General features: G+C 44.5%; 1 protein-coding gene across 1 annotated transcript; it reads left to right on the forward strand.

The window, feature by feature from the left end:
- Window positions 1-2,731: 2,731 nt before the first annotated feature.
- redic1 (regulator of DNA class I crossover intermediates 1) lies at window positions 2,732-13,868 on the forward strand. Its single transcript, XM_084330488.1, has 12 exons — window positions 2,732-2,815; window positions 2,968-3,007; window positions 3,455-3,605; window positions 4,773-4,905; window positions 5,127-5,184; window positions 5,292-5,403; window positions 5,553-5,662; window positions 7,188-7,215; window positions 7,347-7,444; window positions 11,016-11,223; window positions 12,528-13,022; window positions 13,482-13,868. The coding sequence occupies exons 1-12, from the start codon at window positions 2,793-2,795 to the stop codon at window positions 13,676-13,678; spliced, it is 1,653 nt and encodes a 550-aa protein (XP_084186614.1). The 5' UTR covers window positions 2,732-2,792; the 3' UTR covers window positions 13,679-13,868.
- Window positions 13,869-15,747: the final 1,879 nt, after the last annotated feature.

The raw sequence follows: 15,747 nt of genomic DNA on the forward strand, positions 1-15,747 counted from the left end.
GAATCTGCATATGGCTCGCTGATAACAAACTATCATTACACGTGGGCAAAACAGAGTCCATTCTCTTCGGTTCAAATAACAAACTCAGCAAGACCGACGGCTTCTCAGTTACAGTGGGTGACAATATTGTCACAAGGAAAGATGAAATTACCTACCTGGGTTCCATCCTAGAGGCTAATCTCTCCTGTGACAAAATGGCATCCAATGTAATAAAAAAAGTCAATCAACGAACTCGATTCTTGTACCGGATCTCCTCTCTGGTAAACAGGAATACCCTGAAGACTCTGGCAGGAGCACTCATTTAAGGGTACTACCAGCGATGCAGTGGTGGGCATACGCGGTCAAACGACGTTTAGGCTACGTCACTGAGGCAGAAGTGCGCGCATCCTATTATTATGCAAAGTATCTAGGTGATAAGTGCCGGCCGTACAACAGCCGGCGCGACGACACAAAAATGACTCGTCGCGCCGTATACCCCGGCCGGCACTTATCACCTAGACTGTGTGTGTGTGTGTGTGTGTGTGTGTGTGTGTGTGTGTGTGTGTGTGTGTGTGTGTGTGTGTGTGTGTGTGTGTGTGTGCGTGTGTGTGTGTGTGTGTGTGTGCGTGTGTGTGGAGTGTTGGGCGTGTGTTATATGACAAAAGACCGCCCGTCTCGTCCCCAGCTCCGACTCATGAAAGAGGAGAGAGACATGTATGCGCGCGCGCGGGAGCGCGTGTGCACGTGTCATTTGGCCTTGGCCCATATTACGACTGCACCACTGGGTACTACGACTATGCTTGCACCTCATGGTACCAAAGCACCTCAAAGGCGCTAAAAACTAAATTACAAACATCTCAAAACAAACTGGTCAGACTACTGCTTGACCTTACTCCTAGAACCCACCTCACCCCTGCCCACTTTGACAACCTAGGATGGCTTAGAGTAGACGACAGAGTACAGCAACTTGCAATGGGCCTGGTCTACAAGATACACTACACGACCAAGGTACCCATGTACATGACTAAATACTTCCCAAAGGTCAGTGAATACCACGATCACAACACCAGAGGGAGCTCCACAAATCATGTTAAACCCAGATTCGGCTCAAACAAGGGACTAAACACGTTTCGCAATTATGCCACATCAATGTGGAACGCCCTACCCAAAGCTGTAAAGGAATGTGAATCACTACCCACTTTCAAAACCACTCTCAAGGAACACCTACGGGAGACTGCAATTCGAAACTGGCCCCTGTAAATGTCCTAACCCAACCCCCTCCAATGTACAGTAATTTACCTAGTATGGTTTTGTCAATATTCTAGGGATGAAAAAGCCAATATCGAGCATCCCTAATATTCCAATGTACAGTTTTGCTTGTTTGTACAGTGTTTCCCCCCCCCCCAACCCCCTCCAATGTAAATTAGTATGGTTGTCAATATCCCAATGTACAGTTTTGCTTGTACAGTTGTACAGTGTTCCCCCCCCCCAACCCCTCCTACCCAACCCCACCCAACCTCCTCCAATGTACAGTTTTTATTTTTATACTCCCTTTTCTGGACTCTTTTTGTATCACAAACAGTACTGTATTTGCAAATCTGGTATGTCATAATAAATGTATAGATGTAGCAGTACTGTCTATCTGTATGTCATGTAATTGTCATATATGTCCTGATGAATTGAAAATGGGGGACCCTGATGTAAACAAGACGAAAGTATTTCTCTGGTCTGCATCCCCTTAACAATTGTGTGTATTGAGCTGTACTCTATTGTACCCATTCTGTTAATAAAGTTTTCAATCAATCAATCAATCAATCAATCAATCAATCAATCAATCAATCAATCCTTCGTCGGTGCTAACTACTCTGTACCACAGTTTAGTCAAAGCTTTCTTGGCTGCTACTAATAGTATCTTAATCAAGTATTTGTCTTCCCCCTGAATTCCTTCCTGTGATAGGTTCCCCAGATACAATACTTGGCCTGCCTGGGGTATTTCGTATCCTACTATTTAATTTATTATCTCTCCTATCTCTTCCCAATAGTTTCTTATTTTCTGACATCCCCAGAATATGTGTGTGTGGTTCGCTACTTCTTGTCCACATCTTCTCCAACATGGTTTCTGTGCTGGTGTGTAAGTGACTGACCTCCCAGAGTCCCAGCTGCTTCTATAAAGTAGGTTTGTGGCAGATGGCTCTGGTTCGTGGCTGCCACAGACTTGTTGCCCAGTGAGAGGAGTCTCCGGCGCTGTAGCTGGACCCTACTGGATCTGCCCTCGGCCTCGCGCCACTGTACTCACAGAGGATTATCCGGCGCTGCAGCTGGACCCTACTGGATCTGCCCTCGGCCTCGCGCCACTGTACTCACAGAGGAATCTCCGGCGCTGCAGCTGGACCCTACTGGATCTGCCCTCGGCCTCGCGCCACTGTACTCACTCACAGAGGAATCTCCGGCGCTGCAGCTGGACCCTACTGGATCTGCCCTCGGCCTCGCGCCACTGTACTTACAGAGGTATCTCCGGCGCTGCAGCTGGACCCTACTGGATCATCTGCCCTCGGCCTCGCGCCACTGTACTCACAGAGGAATCTCCGGCGCTGCAGCTGGACCCTACTGGATCTGCCCTCGGCCTCGCGCGCTGTACTCCACTCACACCTGACTGAGTGACTAGTGCCAACAGTTACAGTCATGACGGGTGACGGCACTTAGCCATGTCGCCGTTATATCGCTCTCCAAAAACAAACAAGCAACGTGGAAAGTCCTATTAATAACGTGCCGTTAGTATTATCTATCTCACTAGTATCTATTGTATTTTGAAAATGAACTGGGTGGGCGGTTCAAGGTAAGACAGCCTGTGTGATTCTGCTCAACTGCTTTGCTAGCCAACTGAGCTAAGTGAGCTAACTAGCTAACTAACTAACTAACTAGCTAAACGAACTAACTAACTAACTAACTAAATAACTAACTAACTCTTGTATCACTACTGTCCTACAGGAGGCGCCACATGGTGAAAGACCATGTCCAGAAGCAGAGGGTGAGACAACAACACACTTCTTTACTGAGGTCTTGCACGGAATGTTATGATGAATTGAAAAATGGGGGACCCTGATGTAAACAAGACGAAAGTCTTTCTCTGGTCTGCATCCCCTTAACAATTGTGTGTATTGAGCCGTACTGTACTGTACCCATTCTGCCATCTGTTAAATAACGTTTTCAATCAATCAATGTTTGTTTGTGTAGTAGTTATCTTTCTACCATTGTTACTAACTGCTTTCACAGGAAAAGGCCGTTTACAAGATCCACTTCAGTCATAAGATATCAAATTATAAATGTTTTATTGATATGTTTCTCATTTATCAACCATTGTTAAGCTAAGCTATTCCTCTTTATTGTTGTCCTCCTTGGTGAAATTAATTTGGCACATAGCAACATGGATGATAATGGGCACCAACTTTACCATGGTTTTGTTTTTATCACACAGGAGTTCTTTGAAAAGAATAGGATGCAACAGAGAATGAAAAAGTTGGGACTTCCTTTGGGAGCCGAGGCCAAAGGCACCAGCTTATCTGGTAACATGGACCTGGTGTCGTTGTTTATTGCTAACCAGATTTCTGCAAAGAAAGAAAACAGAGGTGAGAATTCGTAGGATTTGGCAGATATTTTGCCTTGATACAAACACAGAAACAATTTACTGTACCTATATGTTAGTACTTACTTTGCTAAACCGGTGGTTCCCAAAGTGGATTATGGGTCTGACTGTAGGGGACCTCAACAAATGTGCACAGTGAGAATTATATGAAGGCCTACTATCTTTGCCCACCTACAGTAGATGTGCTATTATGTACTAAATCAAATATAACAACAACAAAAAAATCGTCTCCGATTATTGCCCCTGGGACAGAGTTATTATCACATGGGGGTCCTTGGCCTAACGTGTTGATGTGAAAGGTTTTGGAAGCCCTGGACTAAACTGAAATAAAGTTTGAATGTGTGTCTATGTACACACCATACTGAACTGTTGCCCACAGAGCAGTAGGCCTGGAAATAAACGTCTGGTAACAGCTGCTAAAACTGTCCTAGAAAGATATATTTAGATAGAATGATAGATAGAATGAATTAATGCATGCATTGGACAAGTACTAAGGGCTGGGGCGATAATTCAATATTATTTTGTATCATAAAAGTATGGTAACAAAATGATCATATCCACTATTGTGCACTATCATGCACTTTGCCACTAAATAATCTTCCTTGCCTAGAGTAGATTAGATTCAAATGTATTGTCATTATACAGCACAAGTACAGTACAAAGAAAATAAGTTGTAGGTATTACTACCTACAACCTACTATGCTAATAATAATGTCTTTACTACTATGCACTCAAGACTGCAGCACCCAAGTCTCAACACTGTTTGACGAACATTGTTACTCAGCTGAAAGAGTTGTACCCTTCCTGCTGGCCTAGTTGTACAGAACTTGTATGTCACTAAATGACAAAATGTAAATATTGTAATATCGTCATCTGAATGAATGATAGCACAACCACATACAGTATGAACCCAAAATTCCTCTCAAAATGAGATCTTCAGTAAAAATGACTGAAAATAAAAAATGTGTTTTTATATCACACTTTACCTCATCACACAGTTCAATGAGATGAACAGCACTTGGATTATTTATGTTGTGATTTTGCATACTGTTTTCATATATCGTGATATATCGATATCAGGGGGGGGGGGGGTCGATTTCTATATCGCCCATCCCTACCGTACATTGACACAGTGTTGGTGTCTTCTCAGATCCACCCAAGATAAGGCCCCTCGGCGGCCCTAAAGGAGGACTCGGGTCCATTGGAAACGTGCCGTTGGAACTTCCCATGAGCCCGTGCTCTCCATCGCGGTTGAACCTTGTTGAGAGTCAGCCTCGCTACAGGTACTATAGCCTCATCACCGTACACTCTTACAGTGCAGGTCCAGTGTAAATGATGACGACATAATCCTGTCAGGAGCTCAATGTAAATGGGACGGACCTGGGACAATGTCTTGTGTTTAACCGGGGGCCGTTGGGTATTAGACTAGTCCACTCTTTGTACCACAACAGACAATAATAGTATATTCTTCAAATTTACCATTCTATTCTATTCTATTCTCCAGTGTGCAGGGAATAAGAAAGAGAAAGCACGGGTTTCCAGGAGAAATCAAATCCAGACAGGTTTGTCACGGCAGAACGTGCAGAATTGTAACAATATTATGCTTAGATTTTGCACCTCCTTTTGGTGCTGCGTGCGACATGGTGCAACGTGCTGTCTTTGGTTCCAGCTGTCTCCTGTGCTGGAGTCGGCCTTCTCCGACAACAGTGCCTCTGACTACAAGCCTCAGACAGCAGACGCCGCGAGCCCCTTCTCCTCGTCATCCGTTTCCTCGGGCGAAGGTGGGGAGAAGAATCACTTTACACAGGGCCGCTTTTTATCACTCAAAGTCTCAAACTGAAAAAACAACTTTTAATATGCACCACTTTATGAGAGTTCTTTCTGCCATTTTTACTTTCTGACTGAAGCCTAATCAACCGTGTCTCCTCAGGGCTGTTCACCTTGCAGCCGAACCCCCGGCGCGGAGGCCAGACACAGGCACCGCTCCGGTGCCGCAGCGCCCCTCTGCACTGGGACACTCCAGTCCCAGAACGGGCCAAGGTACAACCAAGAAGGACAACAGAGAGGTCCGCACACCAAATAGCTCTGTAAACGGGAGCTATTTGGTGTGTGGATCGCTCTGTTCAACTCTGCTAGGTATTTTAGGATCCAGCAGCACCCATCCTATTGGATTCTGGGATGCGCGTGTCTTTCTTGTCGTTTCTTACCAAGAAGGAGACGACAACGTCACATTCAAGTGGAGGACATGTAGCTTACCTTACATTTGCCTACTTTCAAAGGAAGTATTTTAGAACTTGAATGGTATGTACAGTATATGAATGAATCAGCTTTTGCTCATTGGAGAAAGAGAGCACCTAGAATTAAATTGTTTGGATGTGGCTGCTTTAGCACACTTTAATTTATTTAATGATAATGATAATACTATGAATAGTTAGTGGAGGAGAGAGTACGCACACCGGTATCAGAGAGGTGCTGGTCACGGAATCAAAACTTTTAGTAAAAAGGAACAACCTTACACTCTGGCTCCAGATGCAAAAATATAATTTAATTTACGTTTCGGTCGTAGCCAAGTAACACCTGACAAAGTCTACGGCCGAAATGTTGTGGTAAATGAAATGGTATTTTCTAGTGCTGTCAGGCGATTAAAAAAATAATTCTAATTAATTACAGGATTTGTAATTAATTAATCTAATTAATCGCATTTTAATCGCATAACCATTTTATGCCTGATATTCTATATTTCAAATAGCATGTGTCCGGATGGCAGAATTCAGTACTGTATCTACAAAACCTTCTGTTTAATCATCTTCCATCTATTAATTTGCTTAGATTTTTCAGGTCTGGTAAATTTGAGCATGGTGTTATTCACAGTCAAAGATAAAAGAAAATGTATTGATATTCTCATTTGGTTCATTACAATTTACTTAAAATAAAATTGTCATTCAATCAATCACCGCGCAGATTGATTGATTGAATGAAAATGTTATTAGCAGATTGCAGAATGGGCACAATACAGTTGGGCACAATACACACAATTGTTAAGGGGATGCAGACCAGAGAAAGACTTTCGTCTTGTTTACATCAGGGTCCCCCATTTTCAATTCATAATGAATTGTAAGTAAGGGTGCAACTTGCTCTGTGCAATCCATTCTTTGTGGATCTAGCCCACAGTATTTCTGACACTGGGAATACATTCCCTGAGATTCATAGATGTCCCTAGAATCAGATACCAAGAACATGCAAATGGACCATATTAAAAAAAAAAAAGTCTGTAATGTGTATTCTACATTCTTATGGAAAGAATGAAGAAAAAAGAAAAAAAATTGTAATTAATTTTGAGTTAATTTTCATAACGCGATAATTTGCTGTGTAATTAATTAATCTAATTAACGCGATAAACTGACAGCCCTAGTATTTTCGCAGAACAGGGGCCTTGAGTCCGACTCTCTCACACAGGTAACTTTTTACCGGTTTATTGCCACCTAGTGGTGGAGTTGTGTGTTGACAGGAATTCTGAACTTCCCCTTTAACATGATGATTCTGGTGTGTTTCATTGCTGTAACAGCTCCCCATCGGCACTGATGTCAACTCTCGTAAGTTTCCATGTAATCTCTTATGTCATCCATTCATTCTGTGTGTGTGTGTCTTTGTGTGTGCGTGCGTGCGCGTGCGTGTGTGCACTAGTGAAAAGACCCTGAAGTAAAGGTTTCTTTTGGTCCCTCAGCATGCCCTGGTCACACCAGTGGCCCTTGTGTGGAATGTGAGGAATCGGCGCCAAGCTGCTGCCTAAGTGGCGATTACTTGAGTTCAGCCTCCGATGATGTGAGTTAAGCAAAATTCACTACTACAATAACGCTTTGAATGATGACACTGATATTGTTATAGTGGTGGGACTACAAAATGAGGTTACTTTATAGCAGACTTGTCCAAGTCATCGCTGCCCATCACATTACTGTCGTGAGTCATAGTACTACTGTTAAAGGGACACTCAAAATGGCGTATTCTTATTGAATAACGCAATTCCATTGAAAAGGTCTATTGTTCCCACAGAATGTTGCAAGCGGGTATAACTCCCATTGGCCAATCCTCTCAGTCGCAGTTCCCCTCCCCCTCCCCAGTATTGGTGCATCAAATGTATGAGATTCACCGTGTGACCAAGTCATATTTATGAGGCAATAACTAGTTAGGACCAATCAAATCCAGGGCAGCAGATTCAACTAAATGTCTTGGTGGTTTGATGAACTCTTTGGAATCCCAGCATGTCAATATCATATTTCTGATGACGTCTCATGATACAGAATAAAACGTTGTTTGTGATCTGCCTATTTGTGTGCACTTCCTGCCAAAGTTATGATGCACTTTACCAACGTGTCAGTTCTATGCAAATGTTATGCCTATTTCTATGCAACTTTTATGCCTATTTATATTTGACCATTGTGACTCATTGTGTGCCTATCTTTATGTCTGCACCTTACCAATGCGTATGCATTTCATGCCTATGTCTATTTGACTGCTGTGAAGCACTTTGGGCTGCACCTCTTATATGAAAGGTGCTGTACAAATAAAGTGTATTATTATCTTTCGACAACACAAAAGGTGAATAGTCAGTCATACGTCACAACTCATAACTTGGGTATCATGGAACCAGCCTGAGTTCACCACTCTGTTCGAGTGCATCCCCCTGGTGGTGGACAGGGAGATTACCCGCCCAACGGCTTAAATTCGACAGCCTTTAATTAATTGAATTGAAAATGGGGGACCCTGATGTAAACAAGATAAACGTCTTTCTCTGGTCTGCATCCCCTTAACAATTGTGTATTGAGCCGTACTGTATTGTACCCATTCTGCAATCTGTTAAATAAAGTTTTCATTCATTCATTCATTCATTCATACTGCTTCAGTGCTAAACATAGTGTGAAGGAAGGTCTTGCCAGATTCGTATTGTAAGCATTCCTCAAAACTAGGTAGCTTGTGGCTAGCAGGACCCCTTGGCGAAACGATAGCACTGCTAAGGTGCCATTTTTATGGAAGGACACAAAACAAGCCTTTTCCGCACAATGTGAAACGTTTATTGTAAAGAAAAATAAACATAAAATAAGCAAAGATGTAGATAGATATCGTAACTGTTAACTCCTGCATTATCCATCTGTCTGAACCACATTGTTCAGTCTCCATGCTTCACTGTAACACAGAGTCGGGTAATTTTTCTTTCCATTTCATTATTGAGGATGACAGTGGCTCAGGTGGTAGAGCGGTCGTCTGGTATAGTCGCAAGGTTTGATTCCCATTCCCCCCGGGCAGCGTGTCGAAGTGTCCTGGGCACCTTGCATGGTCGCCTCCGCCGTCGGTGTGTGAGTGAATGGGTGAATGTGAGGAACAAATTGTAAAGCACTTTGGATAAAAGCTGTTATATAAATGCACCATTTACTATTTACCATCTTACTAGAGCCTGATATGGGAGTGGATTTTCACCCCTGTCCCACTCCTGCGATTCAATGACAAAATAGTGAGCTCTTTAGTTCCGGACAGAAAACCAAATTTCTTCAATTGTACCCGTACAGATTTGAGAGAGCAGTGAAGGAGGCAAAACGGCGCTTCTCGGGGAAACTGCAGCTGCAGTTCTCCGAGGGGAACTCCTCCTCAGTCTGGAAAGGCCTCAAAACCATCACTAATTACAAACCAAAATCCCCACAGACGTCTGACAACCTTCTCCTTGCAAATGAGCTCAATGAGTTTTACTGCAGGTTTGACAAGGAAGCGTTCCCCCCCCGGCCCCCTTTCCTCACACCCCCAGACCACAATCACCCCCGGTCCCCAGTGGTAACCCTGTCTCCCCCCCCCCCCCCCCCCCCCCCCCCCTTCCCCTTCCCCTCTCCCGCCACCTCCTCCCCCCTCCCTCTCTGTCACAGAAAGAGAGGTGAACCGCCTGTTCAAGAGTCAAAACCCCCGGAAGGCAGCCGGTCCTGACTCTATCTCACCTACCACCTTGAAGCACTGCGCCGACCAGCTGTCCCCAGTGTTTACAATTTTCTTTAACACCTCCCAGTGTGTTTTAAGGCCTCGACCATCATCCCCGTCCCCTAGAAGGCCAAGGTCACGGGCCTTAATGACTACAGACCGGTCGCCCTGACGTCTGTGGTCATGAAGGTCTTTGAGCGCCTTGTCCTGGCCCACCTGAAGTCCATCACAGACCCTCTCCTGGACCCCCTGCAGTTTGCATACAGAGCCAACCGTTCCACGGATGATGCTGTGAACATGGCTCTGCATTATGTCCTGGAACACCTGGACACTGCAGGGACCTACGCCAGGATTCTGTTGGTGGACTTCAGCTCGGCCTTCAACACCATACTCCCGCACATCCTGGAGCACCAGATGTCCCTGCTGCAGGTGCCGGACTCTACCCGCAGGTGGATCACGGACTTCCTGACTAACAGGTCACAGCGGGTGAAGTTGGGAATCAACATCTCCGATCCCAAGTCCATCAGCACTGGCTCCCCACAGGGCTGTGTTCTGTCCCCACTACTATTCTCCCTGTACACCAACAGCTGCGTCTCTCTGCACCCCTCGGTTTGTGGACGATACCACCCTGGTGGGTCTCATATCCAGGGGGGACGAGTCTGCCTACAGGAGGGAGATCGATTGGCTGCAGGGCTGGTGCAGCTGCAACAACCTGGACCTCAACGCCCAGAAAACAGTGGAGATGGTGGTGGACTTCAGGCGGAAGGCAGCCCCCCCCCACCCCCCCCGATCATTCTGGGAGGCACCCCGTGGTCTCTGTGGAGTCCTGCCGCTTCCTCGGCATGACACTCTCCCGGGACCTGAAATGGGAGCTGAACACCATCGCTCTCAATAAAAAGGCCCGGAAGAGGATGTTCTTTCTACGTCAGCTGAGGAAGCTCAGGCTGCCGAGGACCATGATGGTCCAGTTTTACACCGCCATCATCCAGTCCATCCTCACCCTCTCCATCATCACCTGGTTCTCTGCAGCCACGGTCAGAGACAAGGCCAAGCTGCAGCGGGTGATACGCTCGGCGGAGAGGGTGATCGGCTGCCCCCTTCCCTCCCTCGAGTCCCTACATTCCACCAGGGCTTGTGAGGAGGGCGAGGAAGATCATGGCAGACCCCGCCCCCACCCGGGTCACAACCTCTTCAACATGCTCCCCCACGGCAGGCGGCTATGGCTGCCCAAGACACTAAAGTCCCGCCGTAGACTCAGTTTCTTCCCCTCAGCAGCTCGCCTAGTAAACGAGTAAGGTGTTATTTATTCACTGTTGTATTGTTCTTAAATGTGAAAAAAAGCATGCACTGTAAACACCGAATCACGTTCCATTTGTACTGCAATATGGTGAATAAAGTATTCTGACTCTGAATCTGAATCCTAACGGTTTATTAGGATGAAGGTGAAAGCCAGGGGTGTCTCCTGCCCGTCTCGTCATATCCGGCCCGGGGCGTGAAGGAGACCCTGAACCCAAACGAGTGGACTTTACAACACAGGCCCGTTACCCCACAGATGAGCTGGCCGGGGAGCAGTAGAGACCAGCAGAGAGCTCTGGAGAGCCACAGCTACCCTAACAGTGCCTACGTAGAGAGAGACAGACAAGGTAACCAAAGCACGAGTGTATCGTCTTTATTTATGTGGAAGGAATGCTTCTACATGAAACCAGAATTGTAGTCTGAATGAATGGGGTCAGTTAGACCAGTGGTTCTCAAACGTTCTCACGTCAAGGATCCCCAAACAGACACGTCATCAGTCAGGGACCCCCGTCTGAGAACATATTTGTTGTTGGATACGAACGATCCCGGAATGAACGGTCTCCATACCGTGGAAAGATCTGAGAGAGTGAAACCAATTATCAGAATAGTCATTTTTATACATCCTCTCATTGGGCTATATTTGTAGTGAATAAAATCTTAGTGAAATTCAACCATTCCCACATTTTTCCCGGGACCCCCTGGAACCCTCTCAAGGACCCCTGAGTTAGACTGACAGAACATCTAAAAGGGCTGTCCCCAATTTCCATTTGTTCGGGCTTCAGTGAATAATCGAAGCTTCATTCTTCCCGCGTGTGAAGTTTCAATGCTGCGGGTAGATGAAGGCTACAGGGCCGTTCTTCTGAAGGTTCTCGTGACTAAATGTAGGCGTCTGACAAAGCATTTGGTTCAGCCCTACATGTAACATCTGTACTGAACATCAACTGGCTAGTTGACTGACAAGTAGTGACAGGTAGTTTCCTACTATTCAGCAAATGATTGTGGTTAAAAAAAAACTACACATTGACACTTGATTTCTGAACTGATACATCCATTCCCATTGTTAACCTACCATACCAGACAATCCAGCTGGTTCCATGAATCTATTTACATCCGGAAGCTTCCACTATCTAATTTGATTCATTTGCATATTTATAAATACAAAAATCAACAAAACAATGTGCACATCAAGTACCTCCAGAGGCTTGTTAGTGGGTTTCTCTCAGACAACAGCGTTATGATGATACTGTGCAGACAGAGTACAATAAGAACAGAACAGTAATCAAGCAAATGCGTCATGTTACTATATACAGTATATACTATATAAAACTATATACTATATTAAACAAGCCATTCAATCCCCTCCCAAACATCCCCCAACCCATTACACACACACACACACACACACACACACACACACACACACACACACACACACACACACACACACACACACACACACACACACACACACACACACACACACACACAATCACGCATTCATTCCCTACCCCTTAACCACAGCTTTAACTTGTGGGGTCTGGAGAATGTCCCACAGCGGCTTAAAGTAATAATAACGGCAGAAAAAGAACACACACACACATACCCACACTTATTTCATTTTATTATCGTTCTCCTTGATTTCCGCTGTTAGGTGACAGACAGACGGAGGGAAGCTACAAGGCTCAATCTTCCTACCCCCGGCGTCTAAGATTGAACATTCAGCAGTCCAAGGCAGCTCCCACTGAGACACAAGACATTGGGACTCAAACCACCGACATCCCGGCACGGCAGATTTCCAACGCCTCGACACAGTGCAGCTTGATACCAGAACCTACCAAAAATCCCATCGCGGCACAGCAAACATTTGATGCCTCAACACAGTGCAGCTTGATACCAGAACCTACTAAAGGTCCCCTGGAGTTTGTCGTCTACAATTCACCTGTTGACATCTCAACACCGAACCCAGCCACAAGGGGGCAGGCTGGTCACAGAGATGCTGCCGTTTGGCAAGAAACACACAGCGCATCATGGAACAGCTATAGAAGAAGAGAAGAGCACACCGTCTGGACCATATCCAGCAGGGAGTACATGCCTGGCAGGGTGGCCACGCAGACTGATGCTCAGTGCAGCCAGACCACTGATCAAGGTAGAACATGGGAAGGGATGGAATAATCTCACCTGGAAGCTCATATTTTATACTATTTAGTACATTTTGGAGACACCAGCTTGAAGTTTAGTCAGTGCTGTACTGCTATTTCTGGAAGCGGGGGAACACACCCACTGTCTGACTATGATGAAATTGTGTCAACAGTGCCTACATTTTAATACCAGTTAAACACCAGATAAGTATGTCATACTGACTATAGATGTTGCTACTGCGTTATGGACTGAGATTAGTGTGTTGATGAATGTGTGTATTACAAGCTATTTCGAAGGTAGTACACACTATAAACCCTCAGACACATGTTAGAGTCACTTCACTTCGAATTTATTTAAACGTAGCTGTAGTCATTGATTATAGATGAGGGATGGTTGCAGTTTAGATCGTAATATTTGATATACTGTAATTATATTCTCACAATAATCATTCCATTTACATATCCAGAGAGAAGCGAGCGGAACGAAGGGGCCTTCGATGAAAATGCATCTCTCTCGAAAGACCTCCCGGAGAATGAGAGGGAGAACGTCACATCTACCAGCGAGTCCAGAGTCAGCGGGTTCTCCGACGAGACCGAGACGCTTCAGGATATAGTCGGGACCCTTCTCCACATGTTGAAGCGGAGGAAGCAGGACGGAAGATGAGAGAGGAGGGGGTAATAATGGAAGGAGGGTAGATGGATGGAAGGAGGGAGAGAGAGAGAGAGATGAAAGTGGATAGATGCCAGGTATCAGTGTCGTCATAGAGACGTTCGGAAATTGCATCCCCCCTGTCTCACTGGGAGACGAATCACATTGTAGAGAAGTACAGTAGCCTCGTCCCCCAGTGCTGATGATTGGGGCTGTGACCGATCCTCTTCTTATAATTCTAGGATAGATGGAGGAAGCTGGAGGCAGAACATGTTATTTTTCTATGTATATGCCGTAGTGTGTTTGTCAGGGTTGGTTGTTTACTTTCAATTCAATACATTCAAAATGTTAGTTTTACACGTTCAAACTTAATATCCTAGTGTAATTAGGTTTGAAAGCATTGCTCACCTGAAAACCTCATCTGGAGCATTCAGCCTTATTTATTTATTAATTCATTCATATTGGGCTAGCATCGGCTAGCGTCTGCAGTGATGTAATTCTCGTTCTTGATGTAAAACTGTTGGTTATTTTAGTAATTTGAGTGTTTTAGTCTTTTGAGTGCCGATGACATTGGGTTCAGCGATGCTCACCACACCACAATGATGGCAGCGTAGAGGCAACTGCGTAAGCTAGCCCCTTTCGGGACTGTAAATCACGCCAACATTGTTGGGCGAGCTACTCGCTCCGTGAATACACATTGTGAGCGAGTAGCTCGTCCAACAATGTTGCCGTGATTTACAGTCCGAAAGGGGCTACTGTGTGCGCGTACATCCAAATTGTCAACAGCGGCCCAGTTGTCTTGATTAGGGGCTACGTTTGGCATCAATACCGTCTCCTGGTGTGCCGTGTTTTTATCAGAACCCGGGGGGTAGCACCCACATGGTATTTATTTCTTGGAGTAGGCTACCTTTAACCAAAATTCTTGAATATATGAATTCCTGAATACTGAATTTGTTCGCAAATATTTAAGTGCAAAGATGTGTATTAATGTAAAATAAAGCCTCAAAGCTGTAAGTTAATTACTTTATTTCTTTCACCATATACATATTCAAGTGTTCGATTTCATGAATATATTCAGTTTAATAGAATATAAATTCTAGCAAAACAGCATGAACAATAATCAAATATACTATATAGAACTCTATTTATTTTGTAGGTCATCATAAACTGTAGAAACACATTTAATTCTTTCACATAGAAAATAAAATTGCAACCAATTCACCATAAATACACTGGATGTCCCTGTTAGGAGTGAAGACAAAGGCAAGGCTAACACAACAGGTTGCCAACGGTTCAACACCACCACCTTTCCTTAATCAAAGTGCATTCTAAAACAACAATCACATCAACATATCTGTTTGATACAATATTTCAATTCTGCGTTAACACAGCACTGAGTGCGTTTACATGCACGTTTGTATTCCATTGCGAGTCTCACGTATTCAAATTTAGAGTTGGCACGCATAAACACCATATCCAGTTTACAGTGATCTGGATGCTTGTGAACTGAATTTGAAATATGAGTTATCGCAGTGATAGATACAAGGTGGCACGTAAACACCTTATCCCATTAATTGGGTGACCAGAATATTTGTGATTTGGATATGATGATGCATATCAACAGCTTGTTCTGAAAGAGACCTTCAGTGGGCTATGAGCAATTGACTCAAACCCGCTCTCATTTCATGTTCCTCCAATAATCGCAACTGTTGATTTCACTGCATGTAAACGCTGTTACTTTTGTGAAGCTGATTTTGCAATAAACCTCTCAATACAAAACAAAAATGTCTTACGGCCCATTGTGAATCTTTCTTTGTCGGAGCAAAAATACTCAGATAATCTATCCATTTAACAGATTGGCAGTTATAATGGTCAAACTAAAACATTGCTTATTGTTACTGAGAACAATAACACTTCTGTTGTAAAGGCTTTGTAACTGTGGTTGTGTCGATTTTCACGGTTTCTCTTGAATTTAAAAGGTACACATCACAAATGGGTTAAGCAAATTTCATAACACTAAGATCCATGAAACCGTTCCAAAACTGTTGTGGAATTTTGAAAACGCATGCGAATCAATCTAACGG

This window comes from Notolepis coatsorum, assembly GCF_963971535.1.
Source record: "Notolepis coatsorum genome assembly, chromosome: 15".
In the NCBI taxonomy this organism is placed as follows: domain Eukaryota; kingdom Metazoa; phylum Chordata; class Actinopteri; order Aulopiformes; family Paralepididae; genus Notolepis; species Notolepis coatsorum.